At 43.5% G+C, this 22,443-nt stretch overlaps 1 protein-coding gene across 4 annotated transcripts in view; it reads right to left on the reverse strand.

The window, feature by feature from the left end:
* Window positions 1–22,443, reverse strand: part of Tango6 (transport and golgi organization 6 homolog) — a 166,055-nt gene that overhangs the window by 57,930 nt on the left and 85,682 nt on the right. For 3 of the 4 annotated variants that reach the window (XM_038313299.1, XM_038313297.1, XM_038313296.1), the window contains one exon: window positions 3,499–3,639. The exons of the other annotated variant lie outside the window; for it this stretch is intronic. In XM_038313299.1, the coding sequence (XP_038169227.1) occupies window positions 3,499–3,639 (141 nt within the window). The remainder of the gene's footprint in view (window positions 1–3,498; window positions 3,640–22,443) is intronic. 4 annotated transcript variants of the gene reach the window in all.

Here is a 22,443-nt window from a genome sequence, read left to right on the forward strand (position 1 = left end):
TCAATGGGTTATGGATAATTGCCATCATTTAGGGTGGTTGATTACAAGTTGTTATTGGTTATGGTTAGGAAAAAAGTTGAACAAAGGAGATTAGATTCAGAGTTCTTGTTCTGAAAAGAAAAAAGGGAGATATAGATATGATAGGATATAAATAAAGGTAGATTGTTGAATCTATTTTCTCCCATTGGTTTTTCAAGACAGGATTTTCTGTGTAATAGCTCTGGTTGTCATGGAACTCACTTTGTAGACCAAGGTAGCCTCAAACTCACAGAGATCCACCTGCCTCTGTCAAACTTTGCCAAGACAAGGTAGATAGCCCTTCAGAATATTCTGCTTCACAAAATGTCGGTCAGACATGCTAGGTTTACAGGCTGAAGATGGATGCCCCAAATGTTGCACAGGAACCATGGGTGACTGTCCAGGCAGCCAGCTTTTTCTGTCATTTCTCACAATTTTTGGAAATCGTTTGCTTGCACTTCCCATTTACTGAGGTAATATTATTTCCTTCTCGGGTCTGTGACAGGGTTGAAGACTTTATAGTTATAGTTTTCCTTGTTACCAGATTCAAAAAAGAAATTCACTAAAGAGGTGTAAAAGTGTATAAAATCAAGTCATAAAAAGATAGTTTTGGTAATGCAAGTTAGAATAGAATAGAAAGTAAATTAAGGACAACCTTCAGGACTTACCAAGATAGGATAGACATGGTGTATTTTTTCTGAATCTGTCAACTGCTAATGACCTAGACATTGCTGATGTATTTATTGCCTGTATATAGTGTATATAGTTATTGTACATAGTTTTTCTTATATTTTTATTTTAGACAAAAAAGGGAAATGTGGTGATATCTTGTTTGTACTCTAACAAATAAAGCTTGCCAGAAGATCAGAGAGTGAAACTACCCATTAGCTAACCATAGAGGTCTACAGGTGTGTACAGAGAGGAAGTGATATGGCTCAGCAAAGAGAAATATAAGGAGGGAGGAGACAGGAGATTGGTCCTTTTTTCAGTCTGAGAATTTTGCTGAGGAAGAAGTTGTTGTGGCTCCTGTGTCTCTCTGACCTTTCAGCATTTACCCCAATATCTGGCTAGGGCGATTATTATTAAGACCAATTAGAACTCATGCTACATTCACAAGTGTCTTGTTCTTCCAGATTACTAAAAACAGGTGGACTTAATAACATTAAAATGAGGTTTAAGAACAATTAAAGTAAACTGAAAATGATAAAACAATTCAGAAGACTGCTTATCTCTGGGGCAGACACAGACTAGAAAGGGCAAAAGGAAGTTTTTGGAGGTCATTTCTAATTTGAATAGTAGTTAAGTATACCAAATGCCATAAGATTATACTCTTGACATTGGTGTACTATAAACATTGCTGGTTATATAGAATACCTTGAGGGTTTTTTGTTTTGTTTTCGCTTTTTTTTGCTTTGGTTTTTGAGATGGGTGCCAATACATAGCCCTTGATAACCTGGAACTTAATATATGGACCAGGCTGGTCCTGAACTCACAGAGATCTGCCTGCCTCTGCCACCACATCCAGCCCAAGTTTTAAAACAGGAAGAGAAATGAACTCTTGTTGAGTTCTCCCACCACCACCATGTACAGCTAGGAGCTAGGAGATGAGGCCAAGAGAGCATTGTACTGAAACCTAGCTCCTTTCACACCACTACACACTGCTAAGGGTAAGAAGGAGCAAGGCCCTGAATGCAACTGGGGTGTGCATTAGGCAAGCTTCATCACACTGGCGCTCACATAGACCCCCACAACATTAGCAAACTAAGAACACTGCTTGTGCCATATAAATAAGCCCTATTTCCCTTGAAAGGACTTTAAGTCATTTGCTCTATGCACCCAGCACACTGGCACAGGTGACTGCACCTCATCCAAGAAGCTGAGAACCAGAGTCTTTCAGATTTCATAATTTTCTGAGCTTTGTAATGTAATATCTGGATATGTATAAACACAAAATTCATTTTTGTTTTGTATACCATTTTTATGCATAAACTGAAAGTAATTTTACTTAAAATGTTTTTTGAATAAAATTAAGTTTTGTAGTATGGAATTTTTCTAGTTATGACATCATAACAAGTATTCAAAAAGTTCAGATTTTGGAACATTTGGGATTCCAAATTTTCAGATTATGAATCTCCCACAGGATGTGGAGATCTCCCCAGGATGTGAATGAGACAGTTAAGCTGTGATTAGCCAGGAGGAGGAGTGGAACATCCTTTAACCCCAGAACTCGGGAGGCCGAGGCAGGTGCATCTCTGTGAGTCTGAGGCCAGCTTGGTCTGCAGAGTGAATTCCAGGACATACACAGAGAGAGTCTCAAAAAAACCCACACAAGCAAACTAAAGCCATGACTGTGCTCAAGGCTGGAAACTCAGAAAAGTGAGGTGCAGGGAGTAGGGTTGCCAGAATTCATGGGATTTGCCTCAAAATGACAGGGCTGCCTGGGAAACAAGTAAACTACAGATACCTGTAGAGGAGCAGAGCCTCCCTCCAAGAAGCCCATCCTTTATCTCTCATCCCAGAAAATGACCTGGCTGCTTGATGTGGTCTGAGACGCCTCTCCAGTGCCCCCTTATGTTTCTGGTTTGGCCTGTTTTTGCAGTACTGGAGATTGAACCCAGGCCCTCATACAGTTTAGGCAAGCACTCTACCCCTGAGCTACATTCCCCCATCCCTCTTAACTCCTGAAACAGGGTTTCACTAAGTTACCCAGGTTGTACGTGAACTCATTCTATAAACCAGGCAGGACTTGAACTGTGATCCTCCACCTCAGGCTCTTAAGTAGCCGGGATTCCAGTTCTGTACCACTAGGCCCAGTTGCTTCCCTTTAATTTTATTATTCAAAATATGACCTTATTTAGTATGACTATCCTCTTTTATACATGTGAACACTGAAGCACCAAGAAGTAAAGAAACATTCCCATAATCACTCAACCAGCTAGAAGCAGCTCAGTATTTGAATCCAGGAAATCACATCCACAGCCCATTTAATAATCACAACTCTCAGCTTAAGGCAGGGAGCAACTTCTTCAAGGTGGTTCAGTTCTAGCACTACCATTCACTGGCGAAGGAATTCTAGACAAACTGCTGAAGGTCTGAGTCACATTTCATTACATCCGGGTCTAACAACAACCTGTTTAGAGGACTTGTTGGGCGTGGCGGAGTGTACCTATAATCCCAGCACTCTAGAGGACGAGGCAGCAGACTAGGAAATGGAGGCCTGCCTGAACTGTACGTCTATCTTAGGCTAGCCTGGCTTGCAATCAAGAGCCCATTCTAATCACACAGACCCCAGGGAAACAGCTCTTGGGGAGGGAAACAATAAACAATCTTCTCACAGTTTTACTTGCTCAATATGTGCGTAATTCCTAAACAGTCACCACCCCTGCTCTGCTAGTAGGATGAGCCCTCCAGTACACAAAGATTTTAAAACCACACTGCTTTGTTTCAGAGGATGGGATAAAAAACAAACCAAAAACTCACCTAATGCTCTGACAATTCGCATCAGGACCTCTCCAACTTTCATTCTGGTCTCTGGAGTGTGCTTCTCTTTGCCACTATCGTATCTGGCCAACAGGTCAACCAAGATTTCTTCAGGGTACACATCTGAGAGAAGGGCAACCCCTGGGGTCCAAAACAGAAAGACGGAACTCATTATTTAGGACAGAAAGGCAAGTAAATCTAGATATCATGCATGTGATGGGGTGAATATGAAGATTTATTTATTTTTACATTTATTAATGTGTGTGTGTGTGTGTGTGTGTGTGTAGATCAGAGGATGAGGTGCAAGAGCCAGTTCTGTCCTTTCACCTGCATCCTGGGTATTGGACTCAGGCCATCAGGCTTGACAACAGCTACCTTTACTCTCTGAGCCATTTCACCAGCCCACACAAAGACACTTGCACTGTAGCTCTTAAGGTCACAGCTGCTCTCTGTAAGTGGTGACTAGGCATCCAAATTCCTGGACTTGCTAATCCTAGGCAGGGCTCTAATGTACTGCCGCTGACATTCTATGATCTCTGGGCTATGGAAAATCCAGTATAGGCTAGATCACTACAAGTCATGGCTGGATTTGCACAGCAGCAAGGGACCGCTAGGCTTCTCCAGATTTTAGGATTCTAGGGTCTGATAACCGTAAATGCTCCACGACCGTCAGCCCAAAGCAAAGCAGTGCTCCATGCCTTTGCTACAGCTCTTCAATACAGTGTGATGTCCCTTGTAAAACTGTAACTGTGAGAGCATCGTTCCTAAGGAAACATTTTCATGACAGGTATTAGATCTCAGCTTACAGCTTATTTCCTGGATCCCATCCGCCATCCATACTAGGCCTCCACAGTATGTACAAATAAGAATGCGATCACATCTGAGCCCAGCTCCACATTCACCCCAGCCAGAAAAATGAGGGCTTCACATAAAGGAAGTCTCCCTGCTTTTACCTCAACCTCTCAGATCCTCAATGTCAGGTCTGCTTTTTCTCAGCAACCTTTTAATTGCTCTGCCCACTTCTGTCCTTATTCCTTACCGCAGTGGGAACAACTATTTAACATGCACATCAGGCCCCTTCATTCTGCCCTGACCTCTCAATGGGCTTCCCTTTTCCCCTTCCCTGTATACGCTCCCTCTTGCCCTACCTCTCTCCATGATCCAAGAACCAAGGAGGCCTTTTTGAACATGCTATCCTTTGCTCACTTGTCCTGAGCAATTCTGCTCACCTAGTTGTTTTGGAGTTTTGTTGTTGTTGTTTTGTTTGTTTTTTAATTTTTTTGTGTGTGTTTTGTTTTTCTAGACAGGGTTTCTCTGTATAGCCCTGGCTGTCCTGGAACTTGTTTTGTAGACTAGCCTCGAACTCACAGAGATCTGCCTGCCTCCTGAGTGCTGTGATTTACAGTGGATGCCATCACCGCCTGGCTGTTTTTTAGATTTTTAGTACAGCAATCTGCTTCTGCCCCTGTATCTGGGCCTCACCTCCTCTGATATAGCAGGGCTTCTCCTTGGGGAAGGCTGCCAGCTTGCTCCAGAACTCCTAGCTCATATCCTGTTTTTAAACATAAAGTGGCAGCCCCCTTCCACTAGCACTTGACCCTTCTTGCCTGGCTTATTTTCTTCTTAGCACACAGTGTTGCTGTTCAGCTCACATAAGCCCTTACAGATTGTTTGTTCTTTTCCTTAGAATGCAAACTGCACAAAGTCAAGGATTTTGTTTTATTGTCCACTGTATCCCCAATGCCTAGAAACAGGCCAGCACACAGTAGGTGTTCAATAAGTATTTGCTCAATGACTCAATGAATGAATGAGTAAAAATGGCTTGAAGAGCCACATGTGGTGGTTTATGCTTATAATCCTAGTACTCAGAAGGACCACAAGTTTGAGGCCAGTCTGGGCTACATATACCAGATCCCAAGGCAGCCTGGGCTGCTAAGTGAAACTGTTCCAAAAGCCATAAAGGAAAGGAGGAGAAAAAGCAGGAGGAGGAAGAGGAGGAGGAGGAGGAAGAGGAGGAGGAGGAGGAGGAGGAGGAGGAGGAGGTGGTGATGGTGGTGGCAGCGGCAGCTACAATGGCTCAAAAAAAAAAATCATAATAGAAATCCCAGAAATTTATAGAGGACGGGGAGGGAGTAAGCATAAGCAACACTCGAGGATCTACAGTATTTTCATTTAGATTTGCCACTCTGTTGTTAAATCTGACTATCTTCAGGAATGTGCGCATATTATTTTCTGTAGTATAGGCTGTGATTCTAGTCTCATTTACATTCACGTCCACTGTCATCACTGCACCTGCTGAGGGCTGCACCTGCCTTTCCAGCCTCTTGTCTATCTTCTCCCTCACCCCTGTTTCCAAGGAGCCTGGAAAGCCCCTGCATGTGGGCTCACACCTCACACAAGCAGCAGCTCTGCTCAGGCTGCGGCAGGAAGAGATGCAGTCCACTCTGTTGTGTAAGCTGATGGAGAAGTCTTTGGGGTCCCAGGTAGAATCAGGGGATATTCTAGCTTAAGGAAAATGTAAATGAATTGTTTACTAAGAAAGAGAAGGGAAATGGCATCAAGATTCTGGAAAAACCTCAAAGAAAGGTGATCTGGCACGGAGCAGCTGCAACCCCAGCGGGCTCGCTCTCACTGGTGGCCCGCGAGCCCTCACCACAGCTACTTTTATCCAAGGGCTCACACACACTCAGATCCAGTGGGTTCTTTCCTTGTAGGAGCAGAGTTGAGACTTTGTCATGAACAGTGAGGAAAATGGGGTTTGCTGTATAAAACTCTGATATCTAGCATTCCTGAAGCCATCTTACCCTGGGGTCTCTCCTGCCTTGTTCATTTCTCTCTCTCTCTAGTCTGTAGCAGAAAAAGTGATTTACTTCCTCAGACATAGGATCCTAGCTAAACATGCTCAGATGTGTGGCTGTGCACATCATCTACTCTCTCCTGGAACCACCCTGAGGTTCTTTTGGGAATCGGTAGTTCCCCCTTTCCCATTCCCTATTTAAGATAACACACCTGCCTCCCTCAGGGTGGGACTCATACCCCAGGGTGGCAAATTACAAAACTCTGCCCCATCCCAACATAATGATTCATTCAGGAATGGGCAAGGAGGTTAGATCCCAGAACCCAGGTTGGAACTCCATGAAAAGGTAGCCGCCACCCCTTTGTTTAAATTAATGTCCTGGAGTTTCCAGTGGCTACTATGAAGATAAAACCCACCCAGCAAGATACCAAAATAGAGCCAAGCTAAGGGAGGAGGGAAAGGGAAAAACCCTGATTGATCCTCTGAGCTTCCAGGTCTAACTGTGCTCCTACTTACCTACTTATTTTGGATACATAAGCTAATAAACACTATTTTATGTTTGTCAGTTTCTTTTTCTTCCTTCTGTCTTCCCCTCCTCCTTTCTTTCTTTCCTTCCTTCTTCCTTTCTAATTCTTCAAACAAAGGAATTCTAAAATACCTTCTGTGCTGGCTAGGTTTATGTCAACCTGACATAGGCTAGAATTACTTGAGAAGGAACCTCAATTGAGAAAAATGCCTCATTAAGATCAGGCTGGAGGGCATTAATTAGTGATTGCTGGGAGAGGGTTCAGTTCATTGTGGGTGGCGCCATCTGTGGGCTGGTGGTACTGGGTTCTATAAGAAAGCAAGTCATAGGGAGCAAGTCAGTAAGCAGCACCCTCCATGGCTTCTGCATCAGCTCCTGACTCCAGGTTCCTGTCCGGTTTGAGTTCCTGTCCTGGCCTCCTTCAATGATGAACTGTGATGTGGAAGCATAAGCCAAATAAACCCTTCCCTCCCCAACTTGCTTTGGTCATGGTGTTTCATTGCGCAATAGAAACCCTTACTGGGACACCTCCTTTGAGATTCTTTTCTTTTCTTTTCTCTTCCTATAATGCTGAGGTTGAAGTTCCACCAGGCAGCATTAACTACTCCTACTTTTCCACAAAAGGGCGCCGATGGCTAAGCACAGCCCCACTTCCTACGTCCTGGGTTCACTGGCCAAGTTTATCTTCCCTCTAGGCCACTCCTCAGACAACCATCAAGGGCTGTCTGACTGCCACTTGAAGTTTTTCTTCCAGAATGCAGCTGTTGCCTTAGAGTTTATCTAGGACATAAAAGAAGTACCAGCCTTACTCAGCAGACAGCAAGAAGAAGCACATACAAGGTGACGACCATGACAGAAGAAAGCATGAGACTGTGTTTAGTTAGGTTAATTTAGTTTTTGGTGGTTAGTACTTGTAAGTTTTTCTAACTTTGTCATGCTGGGGTTGTATTATAACCTACACATGACCTTAGTAATTTCCTTTGTAGTTTGAAAATGGGGCAACTTTCTGGGTCAGCACAGGTTTCAAGAAAACATGACACACCAATCCATCCCTCTGGCAACAGGATCCAAATGATCCGTCAAGGTGCCTTCTTCTCTTCATAGGAGATGGCTGCAGCTGGGGTGCTATGTAGCCAGTAAGACACACAGAGCAAAGGTGAAGACGAACCACACTCTGTTCCATGCTGGGGTACAACACAGGACAGAGGGGAACTGGCTCAACAGGACAACTTTTACTCAATGAACATCTCGAAATAAAACACTAACTTTGCAAATTAACTATTTGCACATGCCCCAACCCACCGAGACTTAGATTACAAAGGAGAAATCTATTTGATCAAAGCAGTGACCTCCACATGATCCCTTAGCATGTTGCCAAGTGATCTGTAGAGCCTTTCAGCAGGTGCAGGGGAAGGCTCAGTTCATATTATCAGAAAGATGGAGAGTTCTAAATGGTGATGCTGACTGGATCTATCCCAGCAGCCTGCTAAGCCATCCTGACTTCAAAACTCGCTTTCCCTGAGCAGATAACAACTACACGAAATACTTGCTCGATTTGGAAAACTATTCCCTCAAACTCCTTAGGTGCTTCTGCAAACAAAACTGTAAGAGGAACACAAACCACACAGATTGTGTGGCGCCTTTTACATGGGATCAGGCCAATCTACATACAGAGAAAGTAGATGTGGTGGCCCAAGGCTGTGAGAGTTGGATAGGAATGATAACTGCTACTGGACAGTCTTTCTGGAGTGATTTAAAACATTCTAAAACTGACTGTCAAATAGTACACATCCTATGACTATAATAAAAACGACTTAATTGTACACATTTAAAAAATTGTTTGGGGCTGGAGAGATGGATCAATGGCTCTTGCAGAGGACCTGAGTTCAGTTCTACACACCCTCCAATTCCAGGGGACCTAATGCCTTTGGCCTCTGAGGGCATCACCATTCACACACACACACACACACACACACACACACACACACACACACACACCACACACACACCTTTTTTAATCTTTGAAAACAATAGCTGGGTATAGTGACACATGTCTAAATCCCAGCATTTGGTGGTAACTTTGTTACTACTGATTTAAGAAAGAGTCTCACAATTTAGGTCAGGCTACTGAACTTCTGATCCTTCTGCCTCAGTTTCCCCAATGCTTGATTATAACCACATACTACCGAACTCTGTTTCTTTTCTTTCTCTCTTTCTCTCCCCCTCCCACCCCCGAGACAGGGTTTCTCTAGCACTAGCTGTCCTGGAACTAGCTCTTGTAAACCAGGCTGGCCTCCAACTCAGAGATCCACCTGACTCTGCCTCCCAAGTGCTGAGATTAAAGGTGTGCGCCACCATCGCCCGGCCTTGATTAGTGAATAAAGAAACTGCTTGGTGGCTCACAACCATATGTAATGGGATTAGATTCCTTCTTCTGGTGTGCATGAAGAACAGAGGACTCATATTCATAAAATACATGAATAAGCCAGGCAGTGGTCTGGCTATCTCTTTCTCTTTTTAAGACAGAATCTCAGCCAGGTACATACAGCAAGGGCTATGCAGAGAAAGTCTGTCTTGAAAAACCAAAAAGAACAAAAAGACGACGATGATCCTGGCTGGCCTGAAACTCACTATGTAGACCAAACTGGTCTACAACTGCCTCCCATGCTAGGATTAAAGGCCTGTATACCCACACCTGGTGCCTTTATATTTTTATGTATTACATAAGATAAATTTCTTTGGTTCTTTTTTCCTTTTCTTTTCTTTCTCATATAGCCCAGGCTGGCCTCAACCTCATTATATAGCCAAGGATGACCTTGAACTTCTCATTCTCCTTCACCCATCTCCCAAGTGCCCAATAAATATAAACAGAAACCTAAAAACACTATTTCATATCTTCTTTTTTAGATTTTTAGATAGATAAAAACAGGATAAAATAGCCTGGCATATCTCAAATGTTAAGCGAAGTACACTGCCAAGGGCAGAGTTTCAGCTCCAAACAGGCTTTGGCTGCCCCTGCAGTGTAAGAGAAAATAACTTCCTATCAGTGAGCTAAATGAGGAAAAAGTCAAGTATTTCACATTTCGTAGAATGTCTTGCAATCTTAAGAAAATGGTCTACTAGTTTAAAAACAATTTGAATTCTGTATTAAGTCAGAAATTCTACTCTAAGAATTTATTCTAACACACACATCAGTACGAGTAGATAATTATTATGCAGAAAAGCATTGCTGTAACACTATTTATAATAGAAATGACTCAAATCAAATTAACTGTTCATGAATAGAGCTGGTTAAATCACAGCCATTCATCCAGTGAAATTCGACGTACCCTCCCCCACAAAAATGAAGCAGCAGCTTTTTAAGAGCTGTTATGAAATCAATTCCAAGCTCCATTATTAAGCGAAAGCTGAGATTTAGAACAGTGTGTTCAGAATTCAACTGTGCTTAAAACAGAGGAAACACACACTTATCAAATAGTCCCAGAATAGACATGGAAGTCTAAGCTACATTTGTGACCAAATGTGGCATAATAACCATAAACATCTATGTTTTCATTGTCTTTAAATCTCACTCAAGTGGCAAGGAAGAGAGGAGAGGGAAGGAAGGGGGATGGTGAAGAAGGGGAGAGTTGACGGAAGGAAAGGCGTAAGTCCATCAGTGAGGAAAAGGAGACCAAGACAAGTGTCTGAAACATGGAGAAATAGACTGAACATGGAGCAGAACAATATGTGTTTGGCAGAGTTGCTGGGTCACTTGAATAAATTTAGTCACAAAGTACTTGGAAAAGGAAGCAAATATAGGAGACAGGCTGATCATTGAGCTTGGCTCACTGATAGACGCCCACACAGTCAGCAGCAAACACTGCCCAAAGATATAGTCAAAAATTAGAATGGGGGTGGGGTGCCCCAGTGATTAAGGGATTGTGTTAATCTTGGAGAAGATCCAGGTTCTGTTCCCAGTGTTCAAACAGTAACTTACAATCATAACATCAGTTCCAGGGGATCTAGCACCCTTTTCTGTCCTCTGTGGACAAGTACACACTAAGTGCATATACATATATGTGGGCAAAACACTCTTAAAAGAACAGATCTCTTAAAAACAAAACAAACAAACAAACAAAAAAACAGTAGTGGCACATGCCTGGTCTATAAATCTAGTTCCAGGTAAGTCAGGGCTATTACACAGAGAAACCCTGACTTAAAAAAAAACAACCAAACAAACAAACAAAAAGCTAAAGAGAATCTAAAGATTAGGTTTTTTTTTTTTAAAAAAAAAAGGAAATAAGCTGTATGTGGTAGCATGCACATGTAATCCTAATGCTTGGGAGGCAGAGGCAGAAGGATCATAAGTTCAAGGCTATACTCCACTACATAGTGAATCCGAGTCCTGTCTGGATTATATAAGACTCTCAAAAAAAAAAAAAAAAACCGCAAGGGAAAATATTAGGAGAACCAGTTAAGTGTGAATGTAGCTGCACTTGTACTCAGCCCACATCTAAAGTATAGAAAATGAATAGATAGATAGCCAGGCAGTGGTAGCGCACACCTTTAATCCCAGCACTTGGGAGGCAGAGGCGGGTGGATCTCTGTGAGTTTGAGTTTATCCTAGTCTACAGAGTGAGTTCCAAGACAGCCAGAGTTGCAGAGAGAAACCCTGTTGTGAATATCAAAAAGGAAGAAAAGAAAATGAGTAGACAGGGATGGAGCGACAGCTCAGTGATTAAGAACACTGGTTGCTCTTCCAGAGCACCTGGGTTCAATTCCCAGTACCCACAGGCTGTTCGCAACTGTCTGTAACTCCAGTTTCAGGGTATCTGACACCCTCTTCTGGCCTCAATAGGCACTGCATACAAGGGTACACAGACATACAGTGAGCAAAATACTCATACACATAAGATAATAAAATAATAATTAAAAAAGAGTAGATAATTCCCATTTTTTTCATCATCAAGAAAAATCTATATAAGCATTTTATCTAGAACTGAGGAGGTCATTATTAGAAGAAACTATTTTAAAGGAAGAGAGGTAAACCAAGTGGTGATACACATTGATAATCCCAGCACCCAGAAGACAGATGCAGGAGGATGTTAAACCAGCCTGAACTACACAGTGAGAGCCTGCCTCAAAGAAAAACAAACAGGGAGGTAGAAATGATCTCTAGGCCTTCAAAGATAAAGTGAGATAAAGATAGGGCAAAAAACTGTGTTCAAATACTTGGTATAAACACAGGCCAGTGACCCCAGCACTAAGAAGGCTGCAGCAGGACTTTCAAGTTCAAGGACAGCCCAAAATGCATAATGAATTGCAGGCAAGCCTAGGCACCTGAGGAAAATGCTGTCTCAAAATGCCAAGTAATAACAGCAACAACAAAGAACTGTGTTCAACATAATTAACAAATTTATTTAGAAAACAGAAAAACAAGAAAATATGTGTTTGTAAGGCAAGCTCTAATTTGAAAGAACAAAGAATAATAGTTGAGGGGAAGTGGTCAGCTGAGTTACTTCCAGCTTTTGGGAGATAGACAGGAGGCTCCTAAATCCAAGGCCAGCCTGGGTTATGTAACAAAGTTCAAAGCTAGCTTGACAAAAGAGGAGAGAGAGAGAGAGAGAGAGAGAGAGAGAGAGAGAGAGAGAGAGAGAGAGAGAGAGAGAGAGAGAGAGAGAGAGAGACAAAGACAGAGAGAGACAGAGAGAGAGACAGAGAGAGAGAGAGACAGAGAGAAAGACATAAGACACAAAGATCCTTCTATATCACCAGTCTGTATTGGCCTCTCTTGTGGCTCAAGGGAGACCACATCAGGAGGAAGAGGTTGTGCCTCAGCAAGATGTGTTGGCTGTTACATGGGGGTTCTCGTTAGGATGGAAGCTAAGGATAATTTCAACACTAAGATTCCAGGAAATTGCATAAACTGGGGAATCTTGTAATTATATCAAGGAAGTGTGGGGAACTCAACTGGATAGCGGCTGTCTTTGTAATTACAGTGAATGACAACATCTAGCATGCCCATATGATGTTTAGTTACTCCAAGGCTCCAAAGTTGTACTAATTACAGACAGGTTCCAACAAATTCCTACAGATGAATGAGTGTTACTCAAGCCTGAGGAAAAGCAGGGTTACACTAAGGAGCCTTGATGGCCAACCACTGAACATCTGTATGAATATAGGGCAGCTAGCTCTTGAATTTTTCACACTTCCGTGTGTGTGTGTGTGTGTGTGTGTATACATGCACATGCAAGCATGTCATAGACAGCATGTGAAAATCATAGGACAGCTTGTTAGAGTTACTTCCACTATGTGGGTTTTGCAGATTGAACTCAGATCATGAGGTTTTGCAGCAAGTGCATTTACCCACTAAACTATCTCAGCAAGCTCTTTAATCAGGATTCAAGTAATAATTCATACACTAAGGTAACACTGAGGAATCTGTGTAAATGGTGTCCCAATTTCCACTTTGCAGAAGAAAAAGTAAAAATGTGTGAATAACCTGTGTTTACAGACAACCACACTTATTGAAATCCCTTGAATTGTAAAATTACAAAATTTTTCTTTTCTTAAACACCTAGTGAATTTGTTCTTTGATAACTTTATGCACATTTAACCTGCATTCTGATTATTAAACCACCCTCCCTTCTAATTTTTTGAGGCAAGACAGAGCCTCATGTAGCCCAGCTAGTCTTGAACTCATATAGTGCCTAGGCAGGACTTGACCTTCTGATCCTATCCACGCTTGAATGCTGGGAACACAGGTGTGGCCTTGATCATGAAATTGCTCTGTACACGCATGCACATGAGAGTCAGAGATCAACACGAGGTCTTCCTCAGTCATCATCTGCTTTATTTTCTGAGACAAGATCTCACAGTACCTTATCAATCAACTAGACTGACTAGTGAGCCCCAGAGAGCACCCCTCTCTGCCTCCCCAGGCTAGTGAGCCCCAGAGAGCCCCCGTCTCTGCCTCCCCAGGCTAGTGAGCCCCGGAGAGCCCCCCTCTCTGCCTCCCCAGGCTAGTGAGCCCCAGAGAGCCCCCCATCTCTGCCTCCCCAGGCTAGTGAGCCCCAGAGAGCCCCCATCTCTGCCTCCCCAGGGCAGTGAGCCCCAGAGAACCCCCGTCTCTGCCTCCCCAGGCTAGTGAGCCCCGGAGAGCCCCCATCTCTGCCTCCCCAGGCTAGTGAGCCCCAGAGAGCCCCCATCTCTGCCTCCCCAGGGCAGTGAGCCCCAGAGAACCCCCGTCTCTGCCTCCCCAGGCTAGTGAGCCCCGGAGAGCCCCCATCTCTGCCTCCCCAGGCTAGTGAGCCCCAGAGAGCCCCCATCTCTGCCTCCCCAGGGCAGTGAGCCCCAGAGAGCCCCCGTCTCCGCCTCCCCAGAGCAGTGAGCCCCGGAGAGCCCCTGTCTCTGCCTCCCCAGCACTGGGATCACAGTGTGCATGGTCATATCTGGTCTTCATGTGAGATCAATCTCAGGGCCTCACATTTTTGCAGTAAGTGCTTTATCAAACGAGCACTCCCCCACCCCAGGAAATATTACTCATAAAAAACTAAGAGCAAACCACTAAGGCACAGTGAGTGTGTTACACACACCTGCACACACCAAGCACTGCATATGCATCTACGCTATTAGTGCACTAGACAATCATGTAAAGAAGACCCCATTATCATTTCTAAGTTTTTACTGAGGGAGACAGTGAAGAACTCGGTTGTTCTGCCCACCACAGACCACCTGGCAGCAGTGCCCAGAGTGAGATAACTACCAGAGCAGCACAAGCCTCGTGAGCACCTAACCCTAAAGACAGCAAACCTCACACTTTCAAGTTCAGGTGACATTAGCCTCCCTCCAGGACAGGCACTTTCCGAAGGACTCAGAGGTTCATAAGGAGAAGCATCCTAAACTCTGTATCCAAGTACATACTCACTGGGTCCCTGGGGACTACTTTTCCCCACTTAGAATATTATTTGGCTTGTGAAAAAGGGAGATAGTGATGTTAATAAAATTTATAAATGCTCCAATGTGAAATGCTGCCAGCAAGTCACACAAAAGGGACTTGGAAAGTGAGGGCTTCAGCCTCCTCTTTAACCAGCTATCAGACTCCTGCATCCCACAACAGCTTTACAGGCCCAAATACAATCAAAGACTCAACTGCAAAGCACACAGTCTGCCTTGTCAGGGCTACCTCTACCAAGCAAGAACATATGGGTGAGTTCAGAGAGAAGCACTAAGAGAGCAGACATCCAGACAATCATCAAGAGGGCACAGTGCTCACTATGGAAGTGTGAGGACTCAGGTATGAATCCTCAGAAGTCATGTGATACTGGCTAAGGTAGTGGACATCTGTGCTCCTGGGTGAGACAGAACAGCAGAGACCAACTGTTATACTTCTGCTGGCCTTCCCTGTCACCTGGGTACCCGGTCCTTTTAAGACACAAGCTCTGCCCACTCTCAACTGCCCCCATTTGCCACCTAGGCAAGCTGATCTCGCTTCTCTCATCTCCCCTCTCTCTTTCTGTCAGTCCTTCTTCTGAAGAAGCAGTCTCTGCCTCACCCTTCTTCCCTTTCTTCTCTTTCTGTCTCTCCCTCTCCCTCCTCCCTCTCTCTCCCCTCCATAACCCTCTTACCCAAATACCTTATACCTTTCCCAATATCCACTAAATAAACTCTATGCCCAAGCTCTCTCTTTCTGCATGGTGTATCTGTCTGTCTCCCACCCGTCGTGGTCTCCCACCTACCACGGGTCCCATGCCATGAATTATAACACCAACTCAAACAAGATGGAAATCCAGGACGGACATCTGAAGTTGACCTCTAACCAGAACATGAGCATTGTGGTGCACATGTGTGTGTATGCAACACACACAAAGATGTTCACACATATCATGCACACACACACACATTCTCTCTTAGTCACACACACACACACACACGAAGGAAGGAAGGAAGGAAGGAAGGAAGGAAGGAAGGAAGGAAGGAAGGAAGGAAGGAAGGAAGGCAGGCAGGCAGGCAAGGAGGGAGGAAAGAAAGAAGGAGGGAGGGAAGGAGGGAAAGAAGGAAACTGTCAAGAACATAATGATGCTCAAGTGTGTGCTATGTATGAACAAAGAAGCCCTAAATACTGATTGAAACTGAAAGGGAGGGAGGAAGGGAGGGAGGGAGGGAGGGAGGGAGGGAGGGAGGGAGGGAGGGAGGGAGGGAGGGAGGGCACAGCTTTGAAGGTAATCACTGCTCTATGCATTCAAAGCAACTTGCATTTCAGCTGATCATGAGTGAGAAATAAAGATGTCACTCATTTGATTCTCCTGAGACTATTTTCAGGGATCATTTCTATAGTTCATTAAATTCTCTTCACATAGCTTTCACAGAGTGAAAACGCAACAAAAGAGACATTTGCTGGCAAAAGGCACAGGCGGCTCCTGATGCTGCAGGAAACTTTAGCTGATTCACTCTTGAGTCAACTTCAGGGAAGAGGCCAGGTGAGAAATAAAACCCTTTCTACACGTCCTGCAAACCTCAAGCCAGGCAGTCATGACAGGAGCGGCCAACCTGAGCCCTAGGTTCCCAATGGCATTTCACCTCCAGCCTACAGAGAAGCTGCTGAATCAGCACAGATGACTGAGGAAGTCACTTGGCCTAAAGCTCTGGCAAGATGGGACTCATCTTCCACTTGCTCCAGCCAGTCACAGGCAGGATAGAAGGGTTTCTTAAAGTGCCCCCTTTCCTTAATTCTGCCTAGAGATGTTCTAATGAGATGAGTAGACGAGCACTGGGGACAGGCACTCCAGGCTAGAACTGGCTTAGAGAAAGTGATCCCTGCAACAGCAGCAGCCATGACGTGCAGGGCTCATAACTGCAGCAGCGTCCAGAGACTAGGCAGGGCTACTGCTAGCCCCCGGCAGAGCCTTCTCTCCTGAACACACACACAGGGACACTGCCTATAACCTCAGGGGTAACCACAGAGTTACTTACTGCAGATTTCAATCCTGAAGTAAGTCCAACTTATAATAAGATGTATACAGAACGGACAGTCTAGCTTAGAGGTAGAATATTTGCTTAGCATGTGTGAGGCCCTGGGTTCAATTAAAGGCACAGCAAAAGGCAAGCAGAATAAGACATCTGTAAGCAGAGGAGAAAGGAGAACCATTAAAACTTAACTTTAGGTGCTAGAGAGAAGACTCAGCAGTTAAGAACACTAGTTGCTCTCTCAGAGGATCCAGGTTCGATTCCCAGACCCACAGCTACAGTTGTCTCTGACTCCAGTCCCAGGAGATACAATGCCCCCTTCTGGCCTCCACAAGTGGTTCATAGCACACATTTACTTATATATATAAGTAAATACACCCACATACTTATATATATATATATACATATATATACATATATATATGTATGTATGTATGTATGTAACTTTGTTTCTACAGACAAAAAACTTGATACCCTCCCACAGTGATAATAGGGCAGGAACTATTTAAACACTACAAAGAAGTATAAAGTTGATGGAGGAGGGTCATCTGTCTATGTGTTACTTTCATTGGTTAATAAAGAAACTGCCCTGGCCCATTAATAGGACAGAAAATTAGGTAGGCGGAGTAGACAGAACAGAATGCTGGGAGGAAGAAGGCAGTGAGGCAGATGCCTCAGTCAGTTGCCATGCCTCTCTCTCTGAGTCGGACGCAGGTTAAGATCTCTCCTGGTAAGCCACCCCTCGTGGTGCTACACAGATTACTAAATATGGGTTAAAACAAGATGTGAGAATTAGCCAATAAGAGGCTGAAACTAATGGGCCAGGCAGTGTTTAAGTGAATACAGTTTCTGTGTAATTATTTCAGGTGTAAAGCTAGCCAGGTGGCGGGACGAAGCCCCGCTGCTCCTTCTACATGAAGTAAAACAAAATTTCCCAGCTTTACTGACACACACCTGTGATCTCATGGTTTGGGAGGTTAAGGCAGGAGGGTCAGAAGTGTGAGGCCTGAACTACAAAATGAGATGCTGACAAAAAAAAAAAACAAAAACAAAGACCCAAATTCTAATGTTTAAAACCTGAATATAAATATATTTATTAAATAGTTGACATAAAAAATAATTAGCCAGCCGGGCAATGGTTAGTGCACGCCTTTAATTCCAGCACTTGGGAGGCAGAGGCAGAGGCAGGAAGATCTCTGAATTGAAGGACAGCCTGGTCTAGAGACTGAGTTCCAGGATTGCCAGGGCTACACAAAGAAAACCTATCTCAAAAACAAGCAAACAAACAAAAAATTCTTTAAAATTTTAGTTTAAGGGTTTGATGTTGTTTTTAACTAAATCTCTATGAATCTACTTAATCAATAAAGACTTGGGAGCCAGATGCTGGGGTGAAAACCTGCTAGCTCAGAGAGGCACAGAAAGCACCCTGAAGCTTCCTCCTCCACCAGCATCCTAGAAAGAGAGAGCTCTCTCCTATGCTAGCTCAAACAAAACTCTTCCAGCTCAATGTCCCTCCCTTCTACTTCCTGTGGATCTCTTTATCTATCCTTCTGACTCCCTCTTATGCTCCATGGTTACTTCCTGTCAACTGGTTGCTTGTTCTACCTCTTGACCTATGGAATGTTGTTTTTATTTAATCCTATTTACAATAAACAGAAAACTCTTGGATTAAAGGTGTGTGCTAGGACTGAGCCACACCAGAGCTAGAAAGAGTTTTTTCCTGTAAATAACACAATTTGGGGGTTCATAGCGTGATCAAATATCCTGCAATAGTCTGGCGAGATGGCTGCAAGGTTAAGAGTACTTGCTGCTCTCATAGAGAACACAGGTTTGATTCCCAGCACACACATCAAGCAGCTCACAACTATCTGTATCTCCAGTTCCAAAGGATCCAATGCCCTCTTCTGGCTCCTCAGGGCACCAGGAATATACATGGTACATAATACACATACACATAGGCTTTCATACATATACATAAAATTAAAAATAAATAAAATTTTAAAGCCCAAGGTGGTGACCAGTGCCTTTAATCCCAGCATCCAGGAGGCAGAGGCAAGAGGATCTCTGTGAATTTGAAGCCAGTCTGGCCTACATAGTGAGTTCCAAGACAACCAAGGCTATTACACAGAGAAACCTGTCTCAAAAATCAAAAATAAATAAATTCTTAAAAATCGGTTGCATTTAAAAGAGAATGGAGGGGGCTGGGAGATGGCTCAGGGCTTATGAGCACTTGTTATTCTTTAGGATGACTCCAGTTCAATTCCTAGCGCCGACACTGTGGCTTACAACAGTCTATAACTTGACCTCCAGATGATCCAATGGCCTTTTCTGACCTCTATAGGCACCAGGCACACATGTGACACAAAGACACATATACACACAAACAAAACACTCATGTAAAATAAGTAAATCTTAAAACAACAAAAATCAGATGGATCCAGGTCTGGTGGTGGAGACCTATGGCCACTGCAGCTTGAGAGGCTGTACATGGCAGTCGGACCACAAGTACAAGGCCTGCCTGCACAACAAAGCCAGCCTGGGCGACTTAGTGAGACCACATCTCATAATAAAAGATAAAAAGAGGGCTGGGGAGATGGCTCACGTGGAAGATGGGGGTGGATGTGGCAGCCCACCTGTAATCTCAGTTTGGGAAGCTAAGACAGGAAAGCAATGTGGCTAGCGAGACTGGTTGAAACAGCAAGTTAAAGGTTCAACAGGAGAGCCTGCCAACAAATAAGGTGGCGGGGAGTCAAGAAAGACACTCAATGTCAGCCTCAGGCCTCCATAAGCATGTTCACACATACATGCACACACATATGCACATGTGTACCCCCCACAAGTCAACATCCATATGCATAACACGCAGACCATACACCCATAAAGGTTAAAAAGGGCCAGAGATATAACTCCATGGCTGAGAGCTTGCCTAACATCTGTGAGGCTCTAGGCTTAACGTCCATATTGCAACAACAAAAATGGAGGTAAATGGTTAATTTAAAAAAAAAAATAGTAACGTGTATATGCAGAAGTAATCTGAAGCATATTTGGGAGACAGTGTTAACATAAGGAGGGCAGGTCTCATTCACACATCCACAGAATACTACTGGGCATGTTACTTCGTGATACAAACATAGTCAGCAGTGCTTCTCTAGAGACAGATTAGTTGATGATCACAAGACACTGTGGGTTATAATGTATGTCTTGTGTGTCATAAGGAGAGGGGAGGAAAAGAGAAGGGTAGAAAGGATGTAAAATGAAGGCAGGGCTTCTTGAAGACGGACAGATGAATTGTTACAAAAAGCCCTACCAGCCGGGGATGTAGCACAGTTGGCAAGTGCTGGCATGAAGCCCTGAGTTCCAGCCCCAGCACTGCATGAAACTGGGCCAGGTGGTACAGTTTGTAATCCCAGCACTCAGAAGGTGGAGGCAGGAGGATCAGAAGTTCAAAGTTATCCTTGTTTGATGGAGATGAAGGTAGCCTAGGCTTGTCTCAAAACAAACAAACAAAAAATGAATTAAACTAAATAGGAAAGGGGCTGGTAACATGTAACTCAGCGGCAGAATGCTTGCCTAGCGTGCATGCACAAGGCCCTAGGTTCCAAGTATTTGGCTACACAGTGAGTTTTGAGGCCAGCCTGGGACAGATGGTCTCAAACAAAACAAGCAAAACCCCAACCAAGCAACTAAACACACACAAAACACCCCACAAAACAAACAGACCCACCCATTAAGTTCTCAACTAAGTCTAACCCTCCTTAAAAAAACCAATAAATAAACAAACGAACAAATAAATAACAAAACAGTGTACTCCTCCAAAGTTCTTTACAAAGCTCTCACAGCTGTAGGATCGAGGTCCCATTTAGACCCCCGGGGCAAATTCTCCAAAGAGAAACAACTCACCTAATGGGTACAAATATCAAAACTGCATTTCAAAATGTTCTAATTCATTTTCTTACCAAGGGAGTCTGTGTCATTATACTTAACCAGAACCAGAAGTCCCATTGAAAAGCTGCCTGTGGTGGAGCAAACCTTTAATCCCAGCACTTGGGAGGCAGAGGTGTGTGGATCTCTGTGAGTTCAAGGCCAGCCTGGTCTACAAAATGAGTTCTAGGACAGTCAGGGCTGTTACACAGAGAAACCCTGACTCAAAAAACAAGCAAACAAAAAAAAAAATTTGTCCATTTACGGTTTTTATCTACTAGGTAATTTTCTTGTTGATATCTAGTAACTTTTTACGTGATAAAGGTATTAACTGCTTACCTGCCTTTTGCTAAAAGAAGCAGGTTCAGTGTGATCTAATTCACGTACCAGGAAACTGTCGTTCTAAAGTGCAGAACTCGGGGTTCAGGAGACCCCCAGAGCTGTGCAACCAGCAGCACTCTTAGTTCTGGAACATTTTCACCACCCCAAACGGAAGCTGCCCACTCATTAGTCACTTTTCCTTTTCATCCAGGGCCCTGGGCAACTACAGATCCACCTCCTGTATAAATAGACTTATGTTTGCCATTTTCCTAGGAAATCTTCTGTTGTTGAATATACTTTGCATTTTAATTAAAGCTAAGGAGATCAAGTCTTTTCAGTTTTCTTCCTGATTTCTCTGCCTGGAGATACTGGTTCTATGCTCATTCACTGTAATTTCTTTTTTAAACCTCCTGGTTCATTAATTCTCTTCCTGGCTGTGTCTGCTGCAAAACTCGCCCACCTGAATTTTCAGTTATTCTACTTTTTATTTTTAGATGTTCCTTTAAAAAAAATCAGTTTGATTTTTTTGTTTTATTTCTTCTTAAAGTTATTGTCAAGTTTATTCTGTATTTCTTTATAAATCAGTAAGCAAAGCCGGGCGGTGGTGGCGCACGCCTTTAATCCCAGCACTTGGGAGGCAGAGGCAGGTGGATCTCTGAGTTCAAGGCCAGCCTGGTCTACAAGAGCTAGTTCCAGGACAGGCTCTAGAAACTACAGGGAAACCCTGTCTCGAAAACAAACAAACAAAAAAAAAAATACAGTAAGCAGAGTTACTTCTTAATGTATGAGCAACAAATCTAATATCTGAAGTCTTATGGGACCTTGTTTTCTTGTGTTTGGCTATGTGACGGTGTGCTAATTACTGGCTTCAAGAATTAGTATGGAGAAATGTGGTGTTACTGTAATGATCAGCAAAAGAGCTTTTGTTTTGGAGAATGAAAGTTTTAATAATGGTGGTGACAGCTATATGATATGATAAAATAATTAGTGTCAATAAATTGTTTAAAACACTCAAATGTCAAATTTTATGTTATGGTTCACACATGCATAAAACCACAATATTTTTTTTAAACAGTGTCTTGCTATAGAGCCCAGGCTAGCCTTCAACTCTTTCTCCTCCTCTCCCTACATCCCAGAAATTCGGGGGTGAAGCACAGTGCAGGGCACTGCACAACACTGCTGACTGACCTGGGAGTCTAAATTGAGGAGTAGAAGGTATTTGTTGTTTAATCTCACTTGAAATTGCTCCAAATTTTCATTTCTGCAACATGTCCATAGCTCAACTTCAGGCAAATGTCCTGAGGGCAAATGCAGGATCTCTTGCTGAGTTCACACCTTAGGAGTTCTGGCTTTCTCTTCAAGTGTTTTCTCTGCCCTTTCAATTCTTTAATGGTCTTAAGTTCTCTTGAATGTGTTACTTTACGACAGTTGT

Source organism: Arvicola amphibius, chromosome 15 (assembly GCF_903992535.2).
Source record: "Arvicola amphibius chromosome 15, mArvAmp1.2, whole genome shotgun sequence".
NCBI lineage: Eukaryota > Metazoa > Chordata > Mammalia > Rodentia > Cricetidae > Arvicola > Arvicola amphibius.